This window comes from Tubulanus polymorphus, chromosome 8, assembly GCF_964204645.1.
Source record: "Tubulanus polymorphus chromosome 8, tnTubPoly1.2, whole genome shotgun sequence".
Classification (NCBI taxonomy): Eukaryota; Metazoa; Nemertea; class Palaeonemertea; order Tubulaniformes; family Tubulanidae; genus Tubulanus; species Tubulanus polymorphus.
Genome location: NC_134032.1, coordinates 12,261,472 through 12,287,847, shown reverse-complemented (window position 1 = coordinate 12,287,847; position 26,376 = coordinate 12,261,472). Strand labels below are relative to the sequence as shown.

The window sequence follows — 26,376 nt, the reverse complement described above, 5'->3', positions numbered from 1 at the left end:
TAGTCGATCGTAACTATAATGGTATTTGTAATACTTAGTATCTCGTTACCAATGGCTACAATTGCCATGGTAATCTATCCAGTAACGATCTTGGTAACCATGGTGAACCCGCAGCATCGGTTATCTGCATTGTAATTACCTCCCTCCATTTTTCCCTTTTTCTCCATGGTTTCCACCCAGGTAACTATGCAACCAACTGGTACACAGTTACACATGGTAATTTTGATGCTGACGATGTCCTATCCATATGCATGGGTATCCATGGTAACCCAGGTGTTTACCTTCCGGTACCTAGTTACCGCACTGGTTGCGATTGTTGTACCTGGATGTTGCCAAGGTGATATCAGCATTGACGACCTCCTCGGCAATCGCGGTGGTATTGGCGGTAATTAGTGTTCATACTACAGCAGAACCTCGTTTTAACGAACTCCACGAGACAAGAAAATCTATTTGTTACAAGCGATAGTTCACCCAGTGTGAAATTAGTAAATGAGGACTCTATGCCACCAGCTACCTTGCTAGATGGCGTGCTTATAAATATGACAAGGTCAAAATCTAGTTCATTTTCAACTTTTTTTCTTGATTTCTAGCTTCCCACATAGGAACATCACATCCTTGATGAACCTAGATTTGTGTCTTAAGGGCACGATTAGCAAAATTTTTCTTTACCATTCATGGAAATTAAGAAATTATGGATAGACATAACATGAATCAGAGATGAAATCTGGAGTTGTTGTGGGAATGCACACTAGCGCACCTAGTGGACACTCCCTTGCCTGCCACAAGTAGAATCCTCTATTGCCGCAGTAGGTGATGTCCTACTGTACACTAGCGCACCTGGTGGATTCTCACTTGCCACGAGTGGAATCCTCAATTGCCGCAGTAGTTGACATCCTACTGCACGCTAGCGACATCTAGTGATCTTCACTTGCCACAAGTGGGATCTAGTACCACAGTAGTTGACATCCTACTGCACGCTAGCGCACCTGGTGGATCCTCACTCGCCACAGTTGAACATAATAGAGTCCTCATTGTCTTAACATTAAGACGAAATCCTACATTCCATACGATAACCCCGATGAGTCGTCCGTTAAAACGAGGTTCGGCTGTTCGGTGTCGTTGTAATATTCGACTTGATCAGTGACGCTGGTTCTCTCTCTTTCTCTTCTTCTGTATATATCTCGTGATGATATTTTATTGATGTTCGATGATGTTCGCAGTGTGGTTGACTGAAGCTGTTTTTTGCGTAGAGCCCTATCCCAATAATCGTAACTACGAAGAAGAGTCATGGAAAAAAGACGAAATGCTCGCGGCGAAAATTAAAAAATTCCTAGCGGTGAGAAGAAATACACAAACGGGCATACTGATTAACCATTGATATATATTAATATTTATATATATATATATATTTATATCATATGTATTCATTCTAAACGGAGTCCAATTTTTAAGGAATCGCGCAGCTACATAATATCTTGGAACTGCGTCGCAGTCGAAAATCAGTCGGGACAGTTTGAAATTGTAGTAATGCCCGTGCCCTGGTTTTAGAGACGCGTTTTAGCTTTAACCTTGTAATCTTCGGGTTAGAATCCAGTCTGATTTTATCGTGATACCAACTCTCGATGCTCGAGATGAAATGTAGCTTCAATCCCGTAAAACTTGGACTCCAGTTTCTATCTGTATGTAAAAATCATTGTATGCTGTTTATGCGCACTTTGGACGTGAAAGATGTCTCGGCCAGTAGGTGGCGCTCTGTGCCATATTCCTTTTTACTGTCGTTCTCCCAAATTTTTGATCGGACAAGCGGATTTGGGCTTTTTCATTGGTCTATTTATTCGGCTTGTTGCGCCTTTCCAAAGTCGCAACATTCCCTTGCAACCTACGGATGTCAGAAACGGGCAGACGACATCCTTCACGTTTTAGGTATCGTTTTTCACAATTTGTCGGAACGATTTTATTTCTTTATTTCTTTTACTTCCCATGGCGTGTGTGCAGGCGTTTCTACCCTCTCTCTCTCTAGGCGTGCTCTCCCTCTCGCTCGTCGCTCTCTCTCTCTCTTCTGCGCGAGTCACATTTTTATTTTTTTCTTGTTTTCTAGGAGAACTAGAAAGTGCTAACAATGCGTCGTCGCATAAACAGGGCGCGTTGACGGATACTTTGTCCGACGCCCGCAACAAGAAAATTGTTCGTTTCGGACAAGGTGAAGGTGAAAGCATGGAGGATGACTGTGGCTGGTCTGAACCCCAAATAAAAGATTCGGGGATTGATACAATGTCCTCTAGTTCCCAAACATTAAATGATCAAGACCTGCTCCATAAGGTATAGTAGTTAAACAAAGAAAAGAAAAACGTAACGCTCCTTAACAAAAAAACTACTCCGTACTGCTCAAGCGCCATCTGGTGTCGTGTTGTCTTTCCGGTCGGTGGCGGCGAGAATCGATTTTTTTTTCGTTCGTATTTTCTCTGCGTCGCGACCGATCGCGGAACTTTCACGATTCGATTTTATCGTCGAAATCGAGAAACGGAAAACAAAACAAAAAAAGCGGCGAGAGAAATGTAAACTGAAAAAAAAAACACGCCGGATCGCTAACCGCGTAAATTCGACGAACGGTTATTACCACGGTGATCGGGGGTAGTGGCATTGTTTCGTTTATTCGTGTTGTATACGTATATATACGTGATCCGAGTTCGAGGTCGTCTGTGGCGGGCGGGTTAAACGGAGCGCTTGTTCGGTTTTTAGAACTTTCTAGTTCGCCTATTATTATCATCATCTATATTACTATAATTCTAGTGGCGCCCCCTGTGTTGTCGTCATAGTGATATCCTCTGCTTAAACCCTTCATCTTGTCCTGCGTCGTCGTCATTGTGTAGTGCTGACAAATTTTTCTCGTATCTCGCGCCATAATCATTATCATAATCATAATTATCATTAATTTCATGAATTTTTTTTATTTCGACGCTTTGTATATATCTCGGCGACCTGTACTCGTCGTTGGTTGTCATAGCAACTCGCGTGCGCGCACTTTTATTGTTGTATTTATGCTTCCGCTACCAATTCTACACACCGGTACTGATAGATAGGTCAAGGTCATTCTGTTCATTGTTGCTCAGTATCTATATAGTAACTGAATATGTTCAGCATTTGGGTTTGTGTGTAAATTCTTTAGGTGGTTTGTCCAGAAATATGGCTACTTCCTATGACATAATTAACTCCTCAAGGAACAAGCCATACTGATCTGTGCTACCAAATGACCTGACTAACAAGAATCCTCTATTGCCACAGTTGTTGATGTCCTGCTGAACGTGAGCACACCTGTGGATCCTCACTTGCCAAAAGTAGAATCCTCTATTGCTGCAGTAGTTCATGTCCTACTGCACACCAGCGCACGTGGTGGATCCTCACTTGCCAAAAGTAGAATCCTCTATTGCTGCCGTAGTTCATGTCCTACTGCACACCAGCGCACGTGGTGGATCCTCACTTGCCACAGTAGTTTATATTCTTTGCCGTTAGCGACACCTGGCGGATCCTCACAATCTGCCCAGAATCTGTAGAAAGCAGTCTAAATGGCAATTGATGTTGCTTTGATAGGCTAATAAGTGATGTCATAGGAGGTAGCCATCTTTCTGGAAAGACCTGGTGCTGAGCCTTTTAGCTTAAGATATATTTCAATTATTAGACGAGGCCAGACTGACCTGGGATTCCATGTGACAATCATGTTGTAGAAGTCTTCTCTCTTACATCGCTCACGTTTATTGACTGAAAACCTTCAAGTTTTAATTGAAATCTATATTTATCTCTTATCAGTCAGGAGGAGGGCAGGGCTTGAAGAGGGAAGAGCAAACGCGAGATAGTACGTAGTAGGGAGAGGAGATAGGGAAGATGAGAGAGAAATGAGAGGGGAGAGATGAAGTGAGCGAGAAGAGAGGGGATGAAAGAGAGAGTGGAATGTTGTTTGCTTTATGTATTGTCACGATTAAAACTTATCAGAACATTCATTGAAAGTAAGATGTACGTTTTACCTGAGTTCCTATCGGTCAGACTAGTTTGAATATTGAAATATCACCCAATCACTGAACCCTAAATAGAGGAATTGTAATCTCAGCTCTGATTGGCCCTCACGAGTATCGTTGGATCTTACTTACAATCGTATGTTCTGATGACTTTCTTTACATGTTTCAATTTTGACTTTGTATAAAATTCGGGTAAGTATTTGATATTCGATACTTTGTGATACACAGTAGACTCCATCAAACTCAACTTTATAGTATTATTTGATACCAGTCTCAATTACCACAAGTTAGAGACAGACAGAGAGTCTACTGCATTTCTCAAACCCTTATGCAATATTTGACTCAAACTCGGGGTGGAATTTTACCAGTGTTAACTTTACCGCAGTAAGAGACAGAGTCTTCTGTGCTTCACAAAAGTCTTACTCGGTATTTGACAGCAACTCGGGGTAATATTTCACCAAACTCAGGGTAATATTTTACCAGTCTCAACTTTATCGCAGTAACAGACAGAGTCTACTGTATTTCACAAACTCTTACTCAGTATTTGATACCAACTCTTGAGTAGAGTTTTACCAGTCTGAATTCTACTAAGGGACATTGACTATATTTGTATAAATATTCAATTTGAAAATAACAAGATATTTCAATGAGATTTTAAACTTAAACAAATATGCTATGATATTTTTGATAAGGTAGGTGATGAGATAAGTGAATATTCGGATAAACCTGTATTTGATTGGTCGTTTTATTTCGTTGCAGCATCCCGTTACCTGGCAGCGGTCAGGCGATGGAACTAAACTAATCGGTCACATGATTCTGAAGAAATCGTCGGTTGAGGGAAGTGGCCAGAAGGATAGTGGTTCGATACTAGGTAGGTGCTTAGGTACGCTAAACTCTTTATTTCATTCATTTCTCTATATGTTAGCAATTAGAACGATTTGTGAAATAGTTAGGTGAATGTTGATAGTGGGTAGAGTCCTGAAGGGGTCAGAGGAAGGGCTAGACCAGCCAGGTTGAAGGGTTGGGAACTGTCAAGGTGAGTCATGTAAAGATGGAGTCAGTCGGGGAAGGATATTGAGAGTATTGTCTCAGTAGAGTCCTCAGGGGTGGGGCCTGCCAGTTTAACCCTTTCAGTGCTGACTTATCAATACCCTATAGTGCTGGAGATAATTTGAAATATTTGAAAAATTCCACCCCGGTGTTTTGAATAACGTGAATACCACTATAGGGATCTACACCGCGGCGCAGTGTATCGTTAGTTACTAATATTTCACTATGTTTGACAGGTGCTGCCATCTTTCAATAGAGATAAAGACTTATTACTAATTACATCAATACACCGCAGTGCGGTGTAGTAGCAAAATCCATCACCGATTTATACACCGCCCTGCGGTGTAGACGCACTGAAAGGGTTAAAGAAGGGACTATCCGGGGCGAGTCATCAAGAAATGGAGTCAGCCAGAGAATGGCTTTGAGAGTATCGAGTCCTAACTGGGTGGGGTCAGTCTGTGAGTTCTGAGGTTTAGTCTTCAGGAAATCAAAGCCAGTCTGGATGAAGTCTATAGAGCGGTGATGAAGAGGTTGGACTAGTCATGGTAGAGCTCTTACGGGACCAGTCTATAGTAGAATCAAGATTGGAGTCCGAAAGTAGTCAGGCCAGGCCATTCTGGTTAGAACTCGGGGCCCAGTTGCACAGGTGTGACTTATATCCAAAAGCGGTCTTTAATCTAAAGACTGGTCTTAAGTTATTAGATTGGCTACAGAACTTAGTTGGTCTTAGACCGGTCTTAAAGATAAGCCATGACTATGCAACCAGCCCCAGGAGCTGATCCAGGAATTTCTCTGAACTGTGGTGGTAATGATTTAAACCGCGTTGTTATTTACTTTCCAAAACTCCATCAATCGCATTAAGAAACGATGTATTTTTCTCTCTCTCGTGTAAAGGTTTAAAAGTGATCGGCGGTAAAATGACGGAATCCGGCCGTCTGGGCGCGTTTATAACGAAGGTGAAGAAGGGCAGTATAGCCGACACGGTCGGGCACCTGAGACCGGGCGATGAAGTGTTGGAATGGAACGGACGATCGCTGAAAGGCGCCACGTTCGAGGAAGTTTACGATATCATATTCGAATCGAAACAAGAACCGCAAGTGGAGCTGATCGTACAACGCAACGCTAACGGGTTAGTGCAGATATATGTATTGTATTGTATCGAATCAATCAATATGAAAACAGGTAGTACTTGTAGGTTAACTGATAATGGAGCTTCGGTGTGGCCGAGTGGTTAGAGTGTTCAACTCTTGGAAGCCAGGTTGTGGGTTCGAACCCCGTACATTACCATAGTTTCCCCGGGCAAGGCACTTCTCCGCCAAGGAGTAAATGGGTACCCGGCCTGATAGATGACTCCTTGCTCGGATGTTACTTCTCCCTAGGGAGAGATGACTGATAAATGGTTAGAGTTATAGGTTGGGGGTAGATAAACAATTCATGGGAAAGTGCCGTTGAAAGGCGCTATAGAAACTGAATGAACTGGTACTACCACTTCTATCACATAGTAGCTTCATGAGGTAAATGAAAACCTACACAGGACTATCATGTTTTTTTCTGATCTATATGTCTTATCTTGGTCTTGAAGAAAATGTTGTGGACCATCTGATTCTACAACCTAATTATGAGCTTAAATTTGTTAGAATCCAGTCAATGTTTGTTATCCAATTATCGGGAAAATGAGCTAGGCTCGATTTTCTTTTTCATAGATACCCTGGCCTGGTTTTACAAGAGGAATTCAGTTTATTTTTCAAAAATCTCATCAACTTTTCCCGCTTTTTCAGTGAAAACGACCCAATAGAATTGGAGCTTAGAGAACGACCGGATCTAAGAGGTAAGAATAAAAACAATTGTTAAATGGCCATTGGACGCTGATTTCCTCAAGCAAGGGTTATATCCTGCTGCCGGCAGAGTTTCTTGACCTGGAACCTTCCTAAAATGCCTTGAAGGGAAATATACAAAACTGCTAACAATGCCCCAAGCGGTGCTCATTGCAGCGGGTTGAAGGGAAAAAGAAACTATAGACCTGCTGTTAATGCCCTAAGCGATGCTCTGAGGATTGAGGGGTAAAAGAAACATCAAACCAGTAGATAATGCCTCAAAACAACAATATTTCTGGTCAAAAAATGGTTTTCGCTGCAACAATTAACATCAGCACGATGACAGACGGCTACAGCGCGTCTGCTGCTACCGTGGTGACATATGTTAGATTGTTAATTCAATTATAAATTTAGTCATCGCGTCCCTTGACATATCGACGTATCACATACTCGCGCTGGATTATTGCAACAATCCTGTTTTCATCACGACGACATATTTCAATGAAATTATTTTGATGAAAATTTTTGCCGAAAAAAATAATGACTCGTCGACGCGATAGAAGTCATGAGCACTTATCGAATTAATTCGAATTTATCCGCGATAAATGGCGGTAAGTCATTTTGTCCTTTACGTAAATTTTCAAGTACGACTAAACGTAGGAAGTAACATTGTTTCAGTTTTAAATTTCGAATAAAATGTTGAGTTTAGCTGTGTGTACTACTGGCATTGCCAATCGTGCAATTGAGAATCCACCAGGTCATTCTCCTCTGACAGGGGTTGGAACCTGATGGCATCGAGATTGCCATGGAACGAAACCCTGCCACACTAGACCAAGAGCCAGCTACATGCGCAGCTTAGATGATGTCATTATTAGCCAATCAGAAATCCCGTTTTATCTTAGTTTGGGTTTTTCAATAGATTGGCACCGTGTGGTTTTGTGTCGTGAACCTGCGCACCCGGTCTAGTGTGGCAGGGTTTCCTGCCTTGGCTGAGTCTAGCGATGCCATCAGGTTCAAATCCCTGCTGAAGGAGGCTGCAACCGGGTGTGCTAGTGTACAGTAGGGCATCAACTGCTGCAACAACACAGGATTTCACTTGCTGCAAGTGAGGATCCATCAAGTGTGTTTTATGCAGAGGGTGGAGATATATGATTGGACTTACGCAAGACTGACTATTACTCACGCCATCTGGTGGGTTGCTGGTACCCCACGTGCTCATTTAGGGTCGCGATGATTCATGGATTTTTTAAGGAATTTGATTTTTGATATTTTGTTTAACATCTAGTTGGTTGAAGTGTAAGAATTGTTTTCACGGTGAGTTATCGTTTCAATGCTTGGTTTATATGACGAAATGCTAAAATCTACATCGCAGAAAAAAACTTTAACCAAAAAAACATTGCTATTAATCAAAATTAGACTATTGCCTACGCTTGCCAGAGGTTCCTTTTGATATGGATCAATGTACTTTATTTTTCATTACTGATTAATTCTTTAGTTTAATAATCTGATAATGAATTATCAAAATCAGAAATCAAATATTATGCAGTAGGGTGGATCCAAGCGCTATTTTCTGTATTCCAAAATACTTTGGATGGCCTTTAAATTTTCGTCAACAAAAGTGTTTTATTTCATTAAGCTAATGGATTCCAGAATAGACTAAACTGTCCAATTTTGTTTGGGGCTTTCAGCGCCAGATTACCAAATGCTGTCTGGGTATAGCTTTGCTGTACTGGTCATTTTGTAAATTATCTCGTGCGAACAGTTTGATCACTGCCAAGCGCGTACAATTATCCGCGTCATACTGCATATTCGGAGTCACCAGATTGTGTCATTCCGTGACTCTGCTGATGTTTGGAATCGTGAGTTCACTAACCTTGGTCAGTGACCTTTCAGTTACCCGTTACGTGTAGAATTGGAAAGCATCCAATTCTGATTCAGATTAGAACCACAAACAGGACAGAGATTACGCAATGTTTCACTTGACCATAGATCACTACGTTGTCAACAATCTAGAATGGGATGTTTGAAATTGACAGTTATTTGTGGTTTCTGAATGTTGCCATGATGGATTTTTTTCGCTGATTTTTTTTCAAATTTCTAAATTTTAACATGAAATAGCGGGCACAAATCTACCGCTTGGACCCACCCTCTCGCCAGCTACAAGAAAAGGAACCATGGCAAATGTATATACAGCTAGCTTGATTTTTAATCTAAAAAAGAGAAATTACCGTTTTTATCCTGCGTGCAAAATTAACACAATTATCCGGGTGAATGAAGGTTTTTCGCTTTTGACTTAAGAAAATACTGAAATTAACATAGATTAACATATTTACTAATTATCGATAGCTTTATTTGATTGACTGACTTCAGGATAACTGGTTTGCCAATGACTAATCTGTTTAACACAACGATTGAGTGCAGTTTACTAACAGTTGACTTAAAAATTTTGAATTGATTCTTTATTTTTCTTGAAAAATTTGTCTGTTACGAATGATCAAATATTTCAAAATGTTCTGTTCAATTATGATCGTAAATTGAAAATTAGAGGCTTAAATTTGAAATTTTTGGAAATTTTCTAGATTAATTAACCGATTATAAATTGACCGTCGATTATTTTTCCGTTGCTAGGTTACAATGAAGATAAGACGTTAAATCGTCCGAGCGTGACGGTAACGTCACCTGGATCGCCGGGTGCGGCTAAACGACGGGTACACAGCGCCATCTGTAGTGGGCGCATACAGGTAAGTGTTCATGGAACCAGGCACTCAGTTTACAGTTAACCCTTTCTTACCATATATCACTCCTACTAGACAACAAAACCATTTTACAGTGTAGAAAGTCACTTAGACTGTATCACATTTTCCAGTCATCTCGCTGAATCTCTGCATACAGTAAGGTGTGGCCCCCTAACAAGTAACTAGAATTACCAGTATTTCGGGTGATTTAATGAAAAAAGGGCCACAAAAATATAAGTATGGCCCCAGGCATATATAAATAAACCTTGTAATTCAGGATAGAGCTAACTTGAAGTTGGCAGTTATATGGATGAAATGCTATTCAGATCTGAATCGAAACCTTTTAAGCAACTGGTCCCTGATACCCACTTCCTATTCCTTCATACAATTTAAAGATGATGATTGTGCTGCAAAGACCAGAAGACCTGCGCGCCCATGCGACCACGCGAGGCGTTCATGTTCTACTTTATGATATGATGCAACCATCTCTCCCAGTCACGCTATAGTGTCACTGACGATTGCATAGCAGTCAACCTGTGCAACCAGTTGAACCCGGTCGTATCCACAAAATGACCGACGCCCGCCTTAATGTATACAGTTGGCAAATATGTCACTCAGTTCTTTTTTTCCCTGTAATTATTTCAGTTGAAATTATGGTATGAAATGCAGAGTTATCAGTTAATAGTAACGGTACTTTCAGCAGTCGACCTTCAACCGAGTTCAACTTCATCGAGAAATCCATTCTGTAAACTGTATTTATTGCCTGACCGAAGGTATGTATATTTACTGGTTGAATTTCGCGCCGGGAAGGAGAACGTGGCACCCTGAATTTGTTGTATTCGACTTGTCATCGACGTTCCATTATGTAACTACAATGAATTGGAAAAAACCGTGTCAGTGGCATCTGTTATGTTTCAGTATAAACAAAGTTACACGTTATGATCGGTTCAATTGTCTCTGAAATCAATCTTATATAGCATGAATAACAATGTTTTAAGTGAGACTAAAAGCGTTTGATAGTTGTCACTCGGTCACAGTTTGTATCGATGTGAATATTCTTCAGACAGAGTTCATCGTAGGTGATTAAAATCAGTCGCGTTTAAAACATGAAAGTTACAAATGCAGTACCATGGCATCGGTTTAATTGTCTTCAAAATCAATCATAGCTTGAAGCCATGTTTTAAGGGAAACTAAAAGTGTTTGAAAGTCGTCACTCTTTGGTCACAGTTTGTTAAGATGTGAATATTCTTCAGACAGAGTTCATCGTAGATGATTAAAATCAGTTGTGTTTAAAACAAGAAAATAAGAAGTTGTATCAAGGGTACAATATTGTCTTCAAAATGAATCATAGCAACTGTCTAAAAAGTCATCAGAGTTTGTTGGTGATTAAAATCAGTTGTTTGAACAAGGAGGTAAAGCAGTATATCAACATAATCGGTTTGATATTGTCATCAAAATAAATGATAGCTTGGAGCCATTTTTTGGTTCAAGCATGAATCTAAAAGGCGTGATTACAAATATACCCAAAATCATTGAATTTGGAGCTATCCTTTTTCGAGTGGGTGGCTCACAGTTGGTGTTATTAGCTTCTGTTAATCAAGATCGTGGAAACTTTGTCTCTGATTTTTAGAAGGTCAGATTATCTTCTACGAACAGTTAGTTGATTCCGGGTTATTTTCTGTAAATAACACTTATTCACCCAAAAATAAACTACTTCCAATCAAATGTTTCCGAATCATTTATTTGTCACTCAGTCTATTTATTCCGATTATATCTTTAGAATTGCCATGAGATTTTTGCGTCATTGCTTTGTTTCTAGGATGAATATTATTGCGTATCCATGCGTTTTTTTGTACAAAGATATTTCGGGGGTGACAAAGATATTTCTAGGTTAACAAGAAGTATTTTTAGTAATACGAGCCAAATTTAGATTAAGAAATTTTAGATATAGAGAAAAATGTAAAATGACAATTAGAATTTGTTCACAATTGGTAAAAATTTTGGAATTACGAAATTAACATTGAAACTTTTTTCTGCCAATACACAAAATGAATAATTTTTCAAATTAGAAATAAATGAATCACAATTTAGAATAAGGAAACAAAATTCTCGTTTTCCAGAAATTTTTGATATTGAAAAAAAAACGTAATATGGAAATTAGAATTTGTTCCCGATTGGCAGAAATTTTGGAATTACGAAATTAACATTGAAACTTTTTTCTGCCAATACGCAAAATGAATAATTTTTCAAATTAGAAATAAATGAATCACAATTTAGAATTAGGAAACAAAATTCTCGTTTTCCTGAAATCTTAGATATTGAAAAAAAAATGTAATATGAAAATTAGAATTTGTTCCTGATTGGTAGATATTTTGGAATTAGGAAATTGACATTGAAACCTTTTTGCCATTAGGCAAAATTGATATTTTTTCAAATTAACGAATTCATAGAATTTTGAGGTATTTGAAAAAAAAATGTGTCACTTGTTGAATTTTTCTTCGATAGCGAGAAAAGTAAACGACGAACGAAGACGATTTTGAAAACGCTCGAGCCGAAGTGGAATCAAACGTTGATTTATTCGCCGTTGAAACCGGGAGAAATAAACGGACGCGCGCTGGAAATTACGATCTGGGATCACGATCGAATAAACGGCAGCGAATTCCTAGGAGAGGTAAGACACAGATTTGGTCGCATTGTTCGCGTGATTTCGCCCCGGTTAACAGAGGGCGGCCACTGACCTGGAAAACCTCTGAGAATCGGAAAAATCTAGAAAAAAATCAGGGGAAATTTGACCAATTTTGCCAAAAACTTGGCAAACTCAGAGAATTGGAAAAATCTAGGGAAAATTTGACCAATTTTGCAAAAAAAACCTGGCAAACTCGGGGAATATGGATATGCTATTTACCGTGCATTTCTTTATCAATATGTGTTTCATAAAAATGAATAAATTGTAACATTTTAAACCAAGAAACCTCTTGGATTTATTCGGGAGATTTGTGTTTATACATAGAAAATCTGGAAAAATTTGGGGAATTTGTAAATTGGCAGAAAGTGGCCACCCTGGTTTTTTGGCCACCCTTAATAATGATAATTCAGATAATTCTAATCTTTGCAATAATAATACTACTAATAATGATACTAATGATAACACAAATTATAACACAATTTTAATATTTGAAGGATGAACTAATCTTAACTCACAAACTGTGGTAATTGCGCCCAAAATTGACTCACAAATTATTGTGCATTAGATGTAAATCGAGATTCAAATTTAAAGCCATTAATTAACATCTATTTGATGATGATTTGATGATGATTGTTTACAGGTTGTAATAGATCTGGCGACGGCTGATTTAAGAGATGAGGCGTATTGGTATAAAATACACGCTTCTGACGACCAACAACAAATGTCCACCCCGCTCTCACCTACATCTGCTGTAAGTATTATTCATCCTCGCTTGCCACAAGTTGAATCTTCTCATCGGTTGATGCAGTAGTTAAAGAGATTAAAGTTTCCAACGATTCATAAAATACGCTTTCGGTTGAATTACCAAAATATTCACAGTAACAACTTTTGTTCTTTTTCAATGTGCTACCATTTTGAAACGACGGGCACATACTATGGGCCCAGTTTCACAAAAAGGATTAAGGCCTAAATTCATTTAAGATAAACTGAATTAACGAAGTAATTAAATCGATTTAATAGTTAAACCTTTTTGGTGAAACTGGATCTTGGTGTATTTATGAGAACTTGCTACCCGGGGAATAAACTCGTTTGTACTCAACAGCTAATCGAAATACGCACTTGGAATCGACATAAATATGCCTCCAAAGTTCCTATTTATCTGATCAGAATGTTATTTTTCTCGTCTGTAGAAATCTCGTCATCGCCGCGACGAATATGATGACTACAACAATAGTTGGTACCGTAAGTATACGTATTAACCGTCTGGACCCAGTTCCACTGTTAGAGTTAACTCTGAGTTAAAATTTGTTCATTTTCGATGAGTTAACTCTGAGTCAAATCTTAACACTGAACTGTGGAACTGGGTCCCGTAACGCAACTCCAAGATCCTGAAAATGAATTTCCCCGGTTTTCCGGGCTGCAAATCTTCCCAGGTCAGTTTATTAAACATCGAATTCCGTTTGGGATCTAGGTTCGGGTATAGTCGGACGAGGAGACGGAGCTAGTATCAGTTCGGTCGGTAGTTCGTGTAGCCCGCCACCTGGTAGTGAAGATTACGAACTAGAGCGTCGGCCGTCGCGACGCGGCGAGCGAGAACGAGACCGGTGTCCGTCGTCTCCGCTTCCTAACCGACACAGGGTTCAACAATCAACGACAGGTCAGTTCGAAATCAATACTTTCTAACGTGATTGAATTATTTATATCCGAATTTAAGAGAGATTTTAGTTAGAATTAGTTTTCTTTTGTTGAATTATCACCAAACTGCACCATTTGCCACCAGGGGAATGTAAGTGGTTGATAAACAGATGTGCCGGTTACTGATGCCAGGACTCCTGAATCTAAGGGATTTGTGGTTTTTCCAGGGAACGCTATCGCGTTAAGTAAAATTATTTGTGAAACTCAGTAAAATGTATAACTTGGCACAAAACTAGTAAGGAGAAGTCATTCGTGATGGGGTAAATGACAGGGATGATTGAAAAAACTTCATTGACCTGGTTAAATGAACTAGCGACCTACGGATAACTTAATGACTTATTTATCTGATAACTGAATTCTAACACAAGGAAAGAATCTGCAGGTCCTATTTTGAAATATAGGGTGTGGAATCTGTGGTGCCCTTCAATGATCGTCAATGACATATTCTTACACCACTGGTGCTCGCATCCTTTTGAGGTCTTTTTCAGCTTTGGATCCATCCCCAGCAATATCGCACACATTATCACTCTAAATCAGGCACCAAATATCGAAATATCTGATCGAAATCACTTGAGATCTCGATAGTCGATATAGATTTATAGTATTTCACCGAATGCACCGTTTTAAAAACTCACGTCTGCTTGAAAAAAGTAAGATAGAGAAAAACAACGACTTTGGGTCGGGCGTTACCCGGGAAACCTTCTACGATCAATATTATAGGCACGAACAATTCAGAGGATGATTCTAACGCTCCTAAACTTGCAGTGCCGAATCGAGGTCAGCGGTCGAGGTCGCCTTCCAGAGAACAAGATCACGACCCGCGAACGAGGTCAAGGTCTCCGGGTCGGCAGCACATACCGGAAATGGTGTCGCGGTCGTTATCCCCACCTGAAATGAGGTGAGTCAGTATTTTGATCAATCAGCAGGTTTCAATCATCATATCTGCCGATAAAGTATCTAATGTCTGGTGTTTGTAGTTCATTTTCAATCAGAAATGTCTCGGAAGTTCTGGACACATGTGAAGTGTGGACGATCAGTTTTTGAAAGTATCAATCAGCAGCCTGATATGATATCTGCTGATAGAATGTCCAATATCTGGTATTGGTAGTTTATTTTTAACTGAAAATGTCTCAGCTGAAATAGCGCTGAACAAACGCAAAGCCTGGATGGTCAAGAATTGTAAGAACAGTGATAAAGTATCGAATGTCTGAGGCGTGCGAGGTCCAGGGGCTGGTTGCATAGTTATGGCTTAGACTTAAGATCAGTCTAAGACCAACTTAGTTTTATAGCCAACTTCAGACCAGTCTTAAGATTTAAGACCACTTTTGGACTTAAGTCACGACTGTGCAACTGGCCCCAGGCTGCTAGAAAGCGCTTAGAATGTGTGCAATATTTTCCAAACGAATTCATAGAAATTAATGTAATCGTACACCTTTCAACTTCAAGAAACTTTTAACTTCTTGAAACATTGTATTTGTAGATCGACGATACCTGGTTCACCGATACGAGTAATGACCGGACAGTCACCGTCTCGTTCGGCTAACGTTACACCCACCAGTACGCCATCTCCGAAAAAACGCCAGTTACCATCGATACCAATACAAGCGCAACAAGCCAGTCGTGATAGAGGTAAATATTGTCGTCCTCGTCTCATTCGGACGATTCGTAAGGCTAAACAAAAATGATACCTTGTTTCTCCGCAGCGGCCGGGTCATTTTTGTAAAATATGATAAAATTTATAAACAGTTCATTTCTATACCGGCCGGGTCTGTTATGGTAAAATTGATCACGATTTTAAAAAAAGTAATGTATAGGGTAGATAGGCGGCCGGCCGGGTCAACATTTAAGCTCAGCAGAGCTGAGAAACAAGGTATCAATTTTTTTTAGCCTAAGCGTTGCCATTTCCGATCGGTCAGTTTGCTTGTAACGGTTTCACGTTGAAACGCAAATTCTCATTACCTAAGGCAGGTTTCGATTGAATTCTGGATTATGAACTCTTAGCAGCTGCTTCAACATTAAAACCTCGCTACTTTTGGTTCAGGGCAAAACGTTCTCCGTAGAGAGGTATTCACTGTAGTAGAGGCAGTACAATTATTCGTAAATGAACTAGAAAATTTTGGTTGGTTCATTATGGGAGATTTTTGATATAGTGAGGTGTTTCAGATTATGCTATTCCGAAACGGGTTGAGTAGAGACCATTCAAAACTTGCCTAAGATATCTCTTATAAGTTTGGCAATTGACAATTAGAGTTAACTCTTTCAGTGCTGACCAATTATCTCCAGTATTGGAGATAAATGAAAAAGTTTAAAGGATTCTACCCCAGTGTCTTGAATAACAGGCATACCACTAATAGTGTGTCTACCCCATGGTGCAGTGTATTATTAGTTACTAATCTTTAACTGCGTTTGACTGTTGCCATCTTTCATTAGAGATAAAAACTAATTACTAATTACATAATTAAACCTTGATGTCCATCACTGATCTATACATGGCACTGCGGCGTTGACGCACTGAAAGGGTTTAAACATAGGCTGAATTTCAAACATGTTTTTGTTTTCTAGTAACTCATGATTTAGAGGAGAGAGCGAGGCAAATGAAGATGAAAATGAAAATGAATCAGTATCGTGGTGCTACGACGTCGGGTAATTTGACCCCGTCGTCCGACAGTGAAGCTATGTATAATAGAACTCGATCGTGGGACCGGGGAGATGATCGTCATAGCGACCGCGGCTCCAGAGACAGGTACGCAATGAAACCTGGGGTCAATTTTTTCTGAGATTCTATTGAAATAATCCCATCTATTTTTATCTCCATTTTAATTGTCCTCCCAACAGAATTGTAATGTTGAATTATAATGTAGATCCAGATTTTGGTTTTTCACGCATTTATCCAAACTGGATGGCTCAGAGAATACCAAAACATGATATTTGGAGCTATCCCTTGCTAAAGCGTTTGCTCCTGATGAACTTGATTTTTCACGTGTATATCCAATCTGGGTGGCTCCAAGTATATCTAAATCACAGTGTTCTTGGTGTTTGGAGCCGTCCGTTTTATCTAGAAGGGTTCCTAACGGACTTTGTTCGAGAGATGTGGCATCTCAGGGAATTTGACAAATTTTACCAAAATCCTGGAAAACTCATTGGAATTGACACATTTTTTTGTTCAATACGTGACTCAATGAAACATTTAAGATATTTCTCTGATTCACTCAGGGAATTTTGTGTGATAACATAGAAAAATCAGGGAAAACATTGAGGGGATCGTATAATTGGCGGAAAGTGGCTGCAACCTGACAACGTTCCTCTCGCAGTGGAACATGAATTTGTGTGTATCTATTTCTAGGTTGGATCGATCTCGACCGAGTCATCACCATCACGACCGCGTGAGTCGTGAACGCGTACGAGATTATACCGACCGACATCGACGACGAGCTAAAGGTATGAAAAGTAAGGCTCCATCGAACGTTTATATCGATCTATCTCCTCTGTCGCTTCTACCGCTCGAGTACCCGCAACGTGTGAGCTGTGCCACCAGATGGCGCGGTTAACAGTCAGTTTTGCTATTAGAGTGAAAATTAGTTCATTCGCAATCGACCGTAAACTGGATAACTCCCGAACCAAAATGGTATCATACGGGCCTCAAACAATGACTGTTTGTTATAGTTATCATTGATAATGGGGACTTTATTTTCGAATGTGGCAATCGAGGGTTCTGCTTGCAACCAACTTGTTCGCTAGCGTGCCCTCAAGATAATGATGCCGGATTTCATCTCAGATTCAATTGACATCTACCCATAATTTCTCAAATTCTATGAATAATGAATAGAAATAGCACTATATATGTATTTGAACCCTTAAGATCAATCTAAATTTATCTAGACACGTAATTTGGCTTATGTTTTATTATTATTATTATTATTATTATTATTATTATTATTATTATCATTATTATTATGGTATTTTAAGTGCCAGAATCCACTCAAGTGATCAATGACACTTTATTACTGAATAAATCTAATGTGGTGAAAACAAATGTGTTTTGAGGTTTCTCTTGAAGACAGAGATACTCGAAGCCGCTCTAACATGGTTTTATGTGGTTGGCTAGAAGAAATATAGATGAAAGTTAAAGGAAAGTAAACAAAAGTTTTATCGGGTTGTCCTATGGAAATTTATGCCAGATAGCTGGTGGTGCAAGGTCCTCGTTGATTTCCTTGTGAGAAAATTAGATTTTTAATTGAAAAAAAATGGTTTTTAATTAACTGTATGAATGTATCTATAACCATGGACACGGTATGACTGTATCTTGTAGAATTTAGCCCGGATGCGTCAGACGACGCGTTACAGAGCGACGCGTCGGAAACTAGCGACATGTCAGAAGTATCAAAAATTAGTACAATCAGCGTTCGTTCGACGCAGTCAGAAAAACCAAGAAAAAAACTCAGGTACGTCTATTAAAAATCTGGAAACATCCTTCGCGCGATACACTCCTCGGAACCTCGGTGACCAGTTTTGATGTAGTTAAATTCCAACTTTAAACCCAGGATAGTTATGTTAACCCTCGAGTCAATGTTAAAACTTGGGTCAATTGCTCAAAATTGAGTTAAAAATAATGGGCAGATAGATACTATAGTAACAATGAAACTATTATTGTCACTATGTCAACTTGAACTATCCACTGGTCACCTCCAACCAAATTTTGACCAACTGCAGCACCTGGTCTATAAAACTAGTCTTATTAGCTAACCCGGCTAGGCCGCAGTCGCGCAGTTGTGACTTCAAGTCAAAGTTCATAAGACTATATTAAATTGTTGATAGTTATTGAGTTTAGATTGGTCTTGATTTATTAGAATATTAAAACGAGCTCGCAACGGTCTTAAATCTAAGGCAGGTTTCGATTTGTCTCTGACGATTCTGCAATTCTCTTCTGGCCCGGAATATGCTTTACCTAACAGCATAAACCAGATAGGAGCAGCCGATTAAGAGTTCGTAATCCGAAATAGCTATTCTTAAACTGGAATATGTTCAACCCGCCTAAGCCTGCGGTCCACGCTTGCAGACACTGAAGTGATTTTTCAACGCCGTTTGTTTCAATTTCAGTGAATTCACCTCCAGAATGGAAAGTCGCGGTGCTAACAATCGGCCTCTAAATCGTAGCCTTAGTAACACGGATGTCGGCGGCTACGATAAAAACGATGGCAGCGTTTCCGATTCGGCCGTCGGCAACGTCGGAGACGGACGCAAACGTAGACCTAGTATCGGATACAAGGTGGCAGCACTAGTCGGATTATCGCGTCGCGCGAGTTCCACGTCGCAGTTAGGTCAAACTGAAAACAGCAGTTCAAAGAACAATAAACGTACATCGTTTCATCGAAGCGAAGAGGTCGGCGCGGCCGCTGATATGAGACAGCGCATGTCGAGACAAGCCAGTAAAGAGTCAACAGACGGCAGTATGGGCAGTTTGAGCGGAGAATCTATCAGTGTGTAAGTACCGTGGGGATGGTGGAGTTCGAGAAGTTTTGGGGTGAGGGGTGGTTGAGTGGAGAATCTATCAATGTGTGAGTACCGTGGGGGTGGGTGGAGTTTGAGAAGTTTTGGGGTGAAGGGTGGTTGAGTGGAGAATCTGTCAGTGTGTAAGTACCGCGGGTGATGTGTGGTGGAGTTTGAGAAGTTTTGGGGTGAGGGGTGGTTGATAGAATCTTGTCAGTGTGTAAGTACCGCGGGGTGATGTGGGGTGGAGTTTGAGAAGTTTTTGGGTGAGATATAGTTGAGAGAATTTCCAAGATATCTTTCAGAAATTGTCCGTCTTTCTAATGAATGATAGTTTCGTTAAAAGTTGACTCTGACCAGAATCGAGTCCATTTTAAGTAATTTTCTTTCTTGTTGTTTCGTTCCAGGGCCTGGTTACCGAGTACGATGCGTTTGGGTCCCGAGGGTCAATTCGGTGATTTCGTCGAGGGTCTCGGACCCGGCCAGCTAGTCGGGCGGCAGGTTTTAGGTTCGCCGTGTTTAGGTGAAATTCAATTAGGTTTATTCGATCGTAAAGGTCATTTAGAAGTAGAAGTTATCCGCGCGCGAGGACTCATGGCAAAACCAGGGGCTAAAATGCTACCAGGTAAATTTCTTTTCTCCTGAACTGGCTGATCTTGACTTTTAGGTCTCCTTTCCTATAGATGGGGGAGACCAGAGATGAAAGAACCTTTGGTTGACCTAGAAACTTTCTCGCTACCAGGATTTGAACCTATAAATTTGCCCGTGCAGGGATTCGAACCTGATGGCATCGCAAGACTCTCTGCCATACAAACACCTGCAGTAGTTGATCCAGACATCCTCACAGGGATTTGAACCTGATGGCCTCACAAGTCTCTATCACAGTACAAACCCCTCTGATTCTATTACATTTAGATTACAAACCGTGTTCTAGTCATTGCATCCTTACCCATAGGGGCTTGAGCCCGATGGCATAATGAGTCTTGCAACAGTACAAATCCCAAACCCTCAGACATGCATCAAAAGAAGAAACCCTTCCCGGTAGACAAAGCTTCATTTTCACAGGGGTTTGAGTCTGACGGCATCATGAGACTTGCCACTAATCCTAAACTTCTCTGCCTCTCATTAAAACAAGACACCCTGACTTAGTTTAAACAAGACACCCTGTCTTAGTTAAAACAAGACAGCCTGTCTTAGTTAAAACAAGACACCATGTCTTAGTTTAAACAAGATACCATGTTCTCGTTTGTATTTTCAGCTCCGTACGTAAAGGTTTATCTAATGGAAAATAAGCATTGTATAGAAAAACAGAAAACGACTATAGCTCGCCGAACTCTGGATCCTCTATATCAACAACAACTTATATTCCTAGAACCTTATAGTAACGGAAAAATTCTACAGGTAAAACCATGATTCAACTATGCATGGGTTAGCATCTGGGTTAATTCATCTGTAACCACTGTCGGGGCTTGTTTCATAAACCAGTTTTAACTTAAGATTTGGGTCATTGATCAAACTGTACTGGGTCATTTAAGACCAGTTTTAACTTCGCCCTTGTAGGCATGGGTTAATTCAACAGTATCCACATTTGGGGCTGGTTTCATAGACCAGTTTTAACTTAAGATTTGGGGTTGATTAAACTGAATCACTCATACCGGGTCATTTATAGACCAGTTTTAACTTCGTCCTTTAATGCAGTTTTATTGACTAGTCAGTTTTGAATTCTAAACTACAAGATTGAATCAAACAATTAAACAGTTCCATAGCCGTATACAATTATCTACTTCCCACTTGATTGATTATAACCATATAGGCGGCAATGTGTAAATCATTGCGTATAAATGGACTCTGCTGCCCGTTAGTTTGAACTTTACCATAAAGATGGCGATAACGTCTATCATTAGTGCAAATATATCGCCTCTTACCCGCTAGATTTTTAGCCCTTTCGGTCAACTCAACTATTAGTCAATGAAGTCGCCACTAGGAGTCGCTCTAATGATCTCTGCATTGAATCGTCTCATCAAATGTATTCGTCTAATTGCAGGTGACCGTTTGGGGAGATTACGGACGTATGGATCGTAAAGTGTTCATGGGCGTCGGCCAAATATCGCTGGACGACCTCGATTTATCGAACATTGTGATTGGCTGGTATAAACTGTTCACGACGTCGTCTCTGGTTAGTCATCACCATCGGAGAAGTTCCTCGTCTTCTTTAGATAGTCAATCTTACGGTGGAAGTTCGGCGCCTATTCCCGCTTCACGAGTGTAGTGACTGCTTTAGGTTTAATCACCGCGCGGCGCTGCGCCGTATTCCGAAACGATCGCGCCATCTAGTGGTCGCGAACGCATTACGAATCGAATTAGCTAAGGTTTCAACCACTAGAGGGTGCTGTTTTTGGAAACGTGTGTCCGCAATTTTGTTCTCTTGGGAGTGTGACCCGTCGCATTGTGGTGAACGGGTGCTGGTTAACGGTTGGCGTTGCGATATAAGGGTGCTGGTAAAAGGGGGTGTCATATTAGGGTACCATTGTAAGTTTGGCGTGGTACAAGGTACTAAACATATAAGATATATATACGGCATCGTCATAGGGTACCAGTGTATCCAGTATGAGGTTGGCATAGGGTACCCAGTTGCCTTGTGGTATATTAGGTACCATGTTGTTGGCTTTTTGGTACAACGGGCCAGCTCTGGTGCAGTACAATAGTACAAGTATAAGTTTGGCATGGAAGTGTGCCACAGTTAGTTTGTCAAGTTACATGAAAGGGTTCTAAAAGTTTGGCGTTAGGTACCAATACCTTGTCGGTGTTATGGGTACGATTTTTATAAGGCTACCCATGTAATTTTGGCGCTGTGGTAGGAGGGTACCAGTTTAATGCTTCATTTGCAAGTTTCGGTTTGTCGAACTTCCAAAGCTGCTTGTTATCAAAATTCTCACGAGTTAACCACAAATTGAAACGTCCTATGATAAAAGTTTTTGTTCTCTCGCCAGAAAATTTTAAATTCATACTGTTAAGATATTTCTTTATGGTCATGGCAGTTTTTTTCACGGGTTATGGGACTAATCAAATGTCAGAGTCTGATTTAAAATGGTGACCAGCTATCTTTCTCGGTGTACAGGGAAAAGACTCTTAGTTGAACGATGACATTTTTCTAAACGCAGAAATTTTTCTTGCTTCAATACAGTTTTAACATTCGGTTTTCATTCGGTGGATTTTATCGGTGAATATTTGCCTAAATCAGTATATTTTAAGGTATAGTTCATTTATATCTAACATTTTCATCAGTGGTGTCTATTACTCTTTTTGAAGAATATTCTTAGAAATTTTTTTTCAAATTTTCACGCATGCTTTTATCTTTTCTGTACGATGATATTTTGTTTTCTATTTATCGCACGATTTGAATTATTAGACCCTTCCAGAAACGATGGCTGCCTCGCTCGATAAATTCCCTTATGGCGTCGACATTTCAAATGCTATTAATGACCAACCATTCAGAAATTTCCCTATGACGTAATTTTCCCAGTAATTCGAAATTAACAAAAATTGACGATTAGATTGTCGTTGCTTTCCTAATTTGATGATGTCCTTCAGGGGATTTACAGTTGCAACCATATTGACCACGAGTGTCTAAATATGGAAGAGATCCATACATTAATTAGTATTTATGTTAATTGGGGTTAATTAATGCGTAATGAAATCATGTTCAATTTGTAGTTGAACTGCAGATAGAAGATTGTGGTGAGTGACACAATGTCTGCTAACACCTCCCTCCGATTATAACCTCTCCTTCCCTTACCTCCCTCTATACCTGCCTTGTAGCCATCTTTATTTGATGTAGAATTCGTTTAGTTGAAATGCTGAAATGTTTGTCCATGGGTGTGTGCATGGTTCCACTGACGAAAGTCTCTCGACCCAGTTCAAATGTGGTACTGGGTTTGACAGTTTTGGTAAATTCTATTCTAAAATCAACAGTTTCAAGTGTAAGTCAGTGGGGTCGTGAAGTTGATGTCTGTGTATCAATAAGCGAACTTATGGCTCCTGGGAAAAAATCAGGAAAATGTTGCAAGAGAATTCAACCAGCCTCAAATGATCTATAATCTATATATTTCGATAGATTGTTTTAAGTAATGAATCTAGAAATGGGGCTGAGTGTGACTACTCAAAATAACTTGTAACCGATAACTCAAGTCAGTGGAACCTACAACATCCAAGCTTCATTTCCAAGTACCCAGTATGAAAGTAGTTATTTGTAGTCCCTGGGAGTTCATCTCCAAGTGCTTAAGAGTCCCTGGGAATCGTCCTCAAGTTGTTGTTTGTAGTTGTGTCAGTGCTTGAGAGTCCTATATCATTTGGGAGTCATCTCCGGGTACCGTAGTTAGTTAGGGTCCCTGGGATCCATCTGAAGAGTCATAGCAGTCATCCAGCTATCATAGCGAATCCTAAGAATTCATAACCAAGTTGTTTATGTCCATGTTATAGTCATATGCTTTTGAGTATTTTGGTGTTATCTCCCGTAAGCTGCCCTTAGGAGTTCATCATCCTAATCCCTGGGAATAATTTCCATTTAGACAATCACAGAATTTTAACGCAATTTCTTTCGCCTCAGTCTAAGTCGCTGTTGTTGTTTTTTGTTGTCGTTTGTTTGTTTATTTTTGTTGTTTACATTGTTTGCAGGCGTTGCATAGTTACGACGCTACGTTGCACAAAACGCCGCGAATGTTGCAGCCGATCGTCGCTCATTTCATTCAGTTCATGGACGACGAAGATTCCTCCTAATAAACATTCGGAATGAATAGCGCCGCGCGTCGGGCGCTTCGTTTATCGTCGAGGTGCGGTTACCTCTTTGAATTAACACGTTTTGCGAACTACCGGTTCCACAGTATTGTTGCGCGGGTTGATAATTCGACTTTTGAGGTCGAAATGGTTGCTTCGAAGAAAAGTCTAGCCTGACTTAGTCTTACGATTTAAGCCGCGATCATACAAGCATTTTTTACGCCGGTCGAATTTGGCCCGACCAATGAATGTCGGACGTGGCCGGAGTGAAATTCCATAACTTGTGTAGAATTATTGCGTGTGAATGCTAACTGATTCTGGAAGGGAATCAGCTTGTTGTTTGTCATAGCTTTGATAGCATTGTGATCTACGATTAAGCACGGTCCGAGTGAGACTCGGGTCCAATCCGCGCCAAATTGTCTCCGTGTGATCGCGACTTCGATCCCATTTCATGACGCTTGAGTTAGCCGGGAGTCGAGTGTAATCCGCGATAAATTTTCCGGAACCGAGATGTAATAGAAAGAATAATAAAATCTGCCTGTGATAAGAACTGTAGAAGAGCGCCACCGGGTGGTGTAATTAGACATTACTATCCTTTCGTATTTTATGGATGATTTTCGCGCGTACTGCGGGCCAGTGTATGCGTATGTTTTTGTTCACGAGGAAATGCTCGGTTCTGCATCTCGAGTTTTAGTGCATTTAAATTTTTTTTTTTTGATAATCAAAAATAGGGGCCAAAAGCAGACGATATAAGTCGAAATTGGGGGTATAACGACTACTCTGGCATGGATCCATGGCCCAATTTTCACTGAAAGGTTGAAGTGAGTTAGATTTCAAGTTAATTGACAGTTTTTTGAGAATCTGGATCTGGTAGTGAGTATAACAGATCCACCGGGAAAGGCTGCTGAAGATCAGAATCTGTTTACGCAAGGGATCTGACAATCTGATTCAAAAAGATGCATAGACTCATGAAGGTAAATCTTTGGGTTAAAGTTGAGAAAAATCTGAAGAATTTTGGAGCCTCTTCTGACAAACATATGTCGATTTAAGTCTCGCAGATGCCCTTGCAGCCACCCCCTTCCTCTGCATACCCTAATCTGTACATATGCGCGCCTTATTTTCGACTTATATCTGATTCGGGCTAAAATTCTAATGAATTGTAAATACGGATTTATATGTAAATAGAATTTCTGTTAGATATTTTTGTTTTATTCCAGACACTGTGTGTCAATCTTGAGACTTTATAGTTTGTTAGGCACAGAATTTTTGTTGTTGTTACGAGTTTCGCGGTTTTGTTTACTGATGATGAGATATTCTATTTATAGAGGGTAAAGCATAAGAATTTCAGGAGTTATCTAGTTTGTGATATTTTTCTTCGCTATTTTTAAAGTTGATAGTATTTTGTTTGATTGAGTGATATTTTCGACAGTTACTATAGTTGATGACAGGAGCTGACGGTTTTTGTGGCTAGGCTGACCGGACATGATGTTATCCTGCTACCAGCTCGGTTGTCAGATTGGTACAAAAAACATGCCCCGTCTTTTTCGGTCTTCGACGTTTTTGAGTTAATTCCAAAAAATCTTATCACTGATTCGCGATTGAAAATTGTGATCGCAGCGCAGCCTGGGATCCAGTTTTAAGAGAGTTTGGTTATCTCGATATCTTTGCGGAAGAGGGCCCAGTTCTACAGTTTGAGCTAAGTAGTCGAAGTTATTTTATCCCGTACTCAGTTATGATATAAAATCTCGAAAGTGGACTACTTTTCCTGCTAGTATCTGTAAAACTGGGTCCAGATACTCAACCGAAAATTATGGAACTCAGTCCAAAAAATGGCTGCTTGGTGGCATTTTTGAAAATGTTTATTTGATTTCTAATTGTCTATTGTTACATATCTGTTAATTTCAAACGCACACAAGTTTTTCTACTTCACATAATTAACCGTAAAAAAGGAAAGCTGGAATTTCTGCAGAAAGATTTCTTTCTACATTGAATAAGTCATTATTCTGAGTACTGGTACCTACATGTAAGAGCTTAAGGCATTTTTTAATCTGGTCACCATTTCATTTGGTTGTTTTGACCTGGTTTTTAACCAAGACATCGTCACAACAGGGGTCGGGTAAACATCT

General features: G+C 40.0%; 1 protein-coding gene across 1 annotated transcript in view; it reads left to right on the top strand.

Moving 5' to 3' along the window:
- LOC141910372 (regulating synaptic membrane exocytosis protein 2-like) overlaps window positions 1-24,253 on the top strand; it is a 52,255-nt gene extending 28,002 nt beyond the window's left edge. Inside the window, 20 exon segments of the mRNA XM_074801105.1 lie at window positions 2,099-2,319; window positions 4,770-4,881; window positions 5,955-6,189; window positions 6,839-6,888; window positions 9,503-9,615; window positions 10,255-10,382; window positions 12,115-12,280; window positions 12,936-13,046; window positions 13,486-13,537; window positions 13,767-13,952; window positions 14,711-14,888; window positions 15,471-15,620; window positions 16,530-16,733; window positions 17,334-17,428; window positions 18,300-18,432; window positions 19,088-19,480; window positions 19,900-20,102; window positions 20,736-20,878; window positions 21,522-21,740; window positions 24,152-24,253. Coding sequence (XP_074657206.1) covers window positions 2,099-2,319; window positions 4,770-4,881; window positions 5,955-6,189; window positions 6,839-6,888; window positions 9,503-9,615; window positions 10,255-10,382; window positions 12,115-12,280; window positions 12,936-13,046; window positions 13,486-13,537; window positions 13,767-13,952; window positions 14,711-14,888; window positions 15,471-15,620; window positions 16,530-16,733; window positions 17,334-17,428; window positions 18,300-18,432; window positions 19,088-19,480; window positions 19,900-20,102; window positions 20,736-20,878; window positions 21,522-21,740; window positions 24,152-24,253 — 3,194 coding nt within the window.
- Window positions 24,254-26,376: the final 2,123 nt, after the last annotated feature.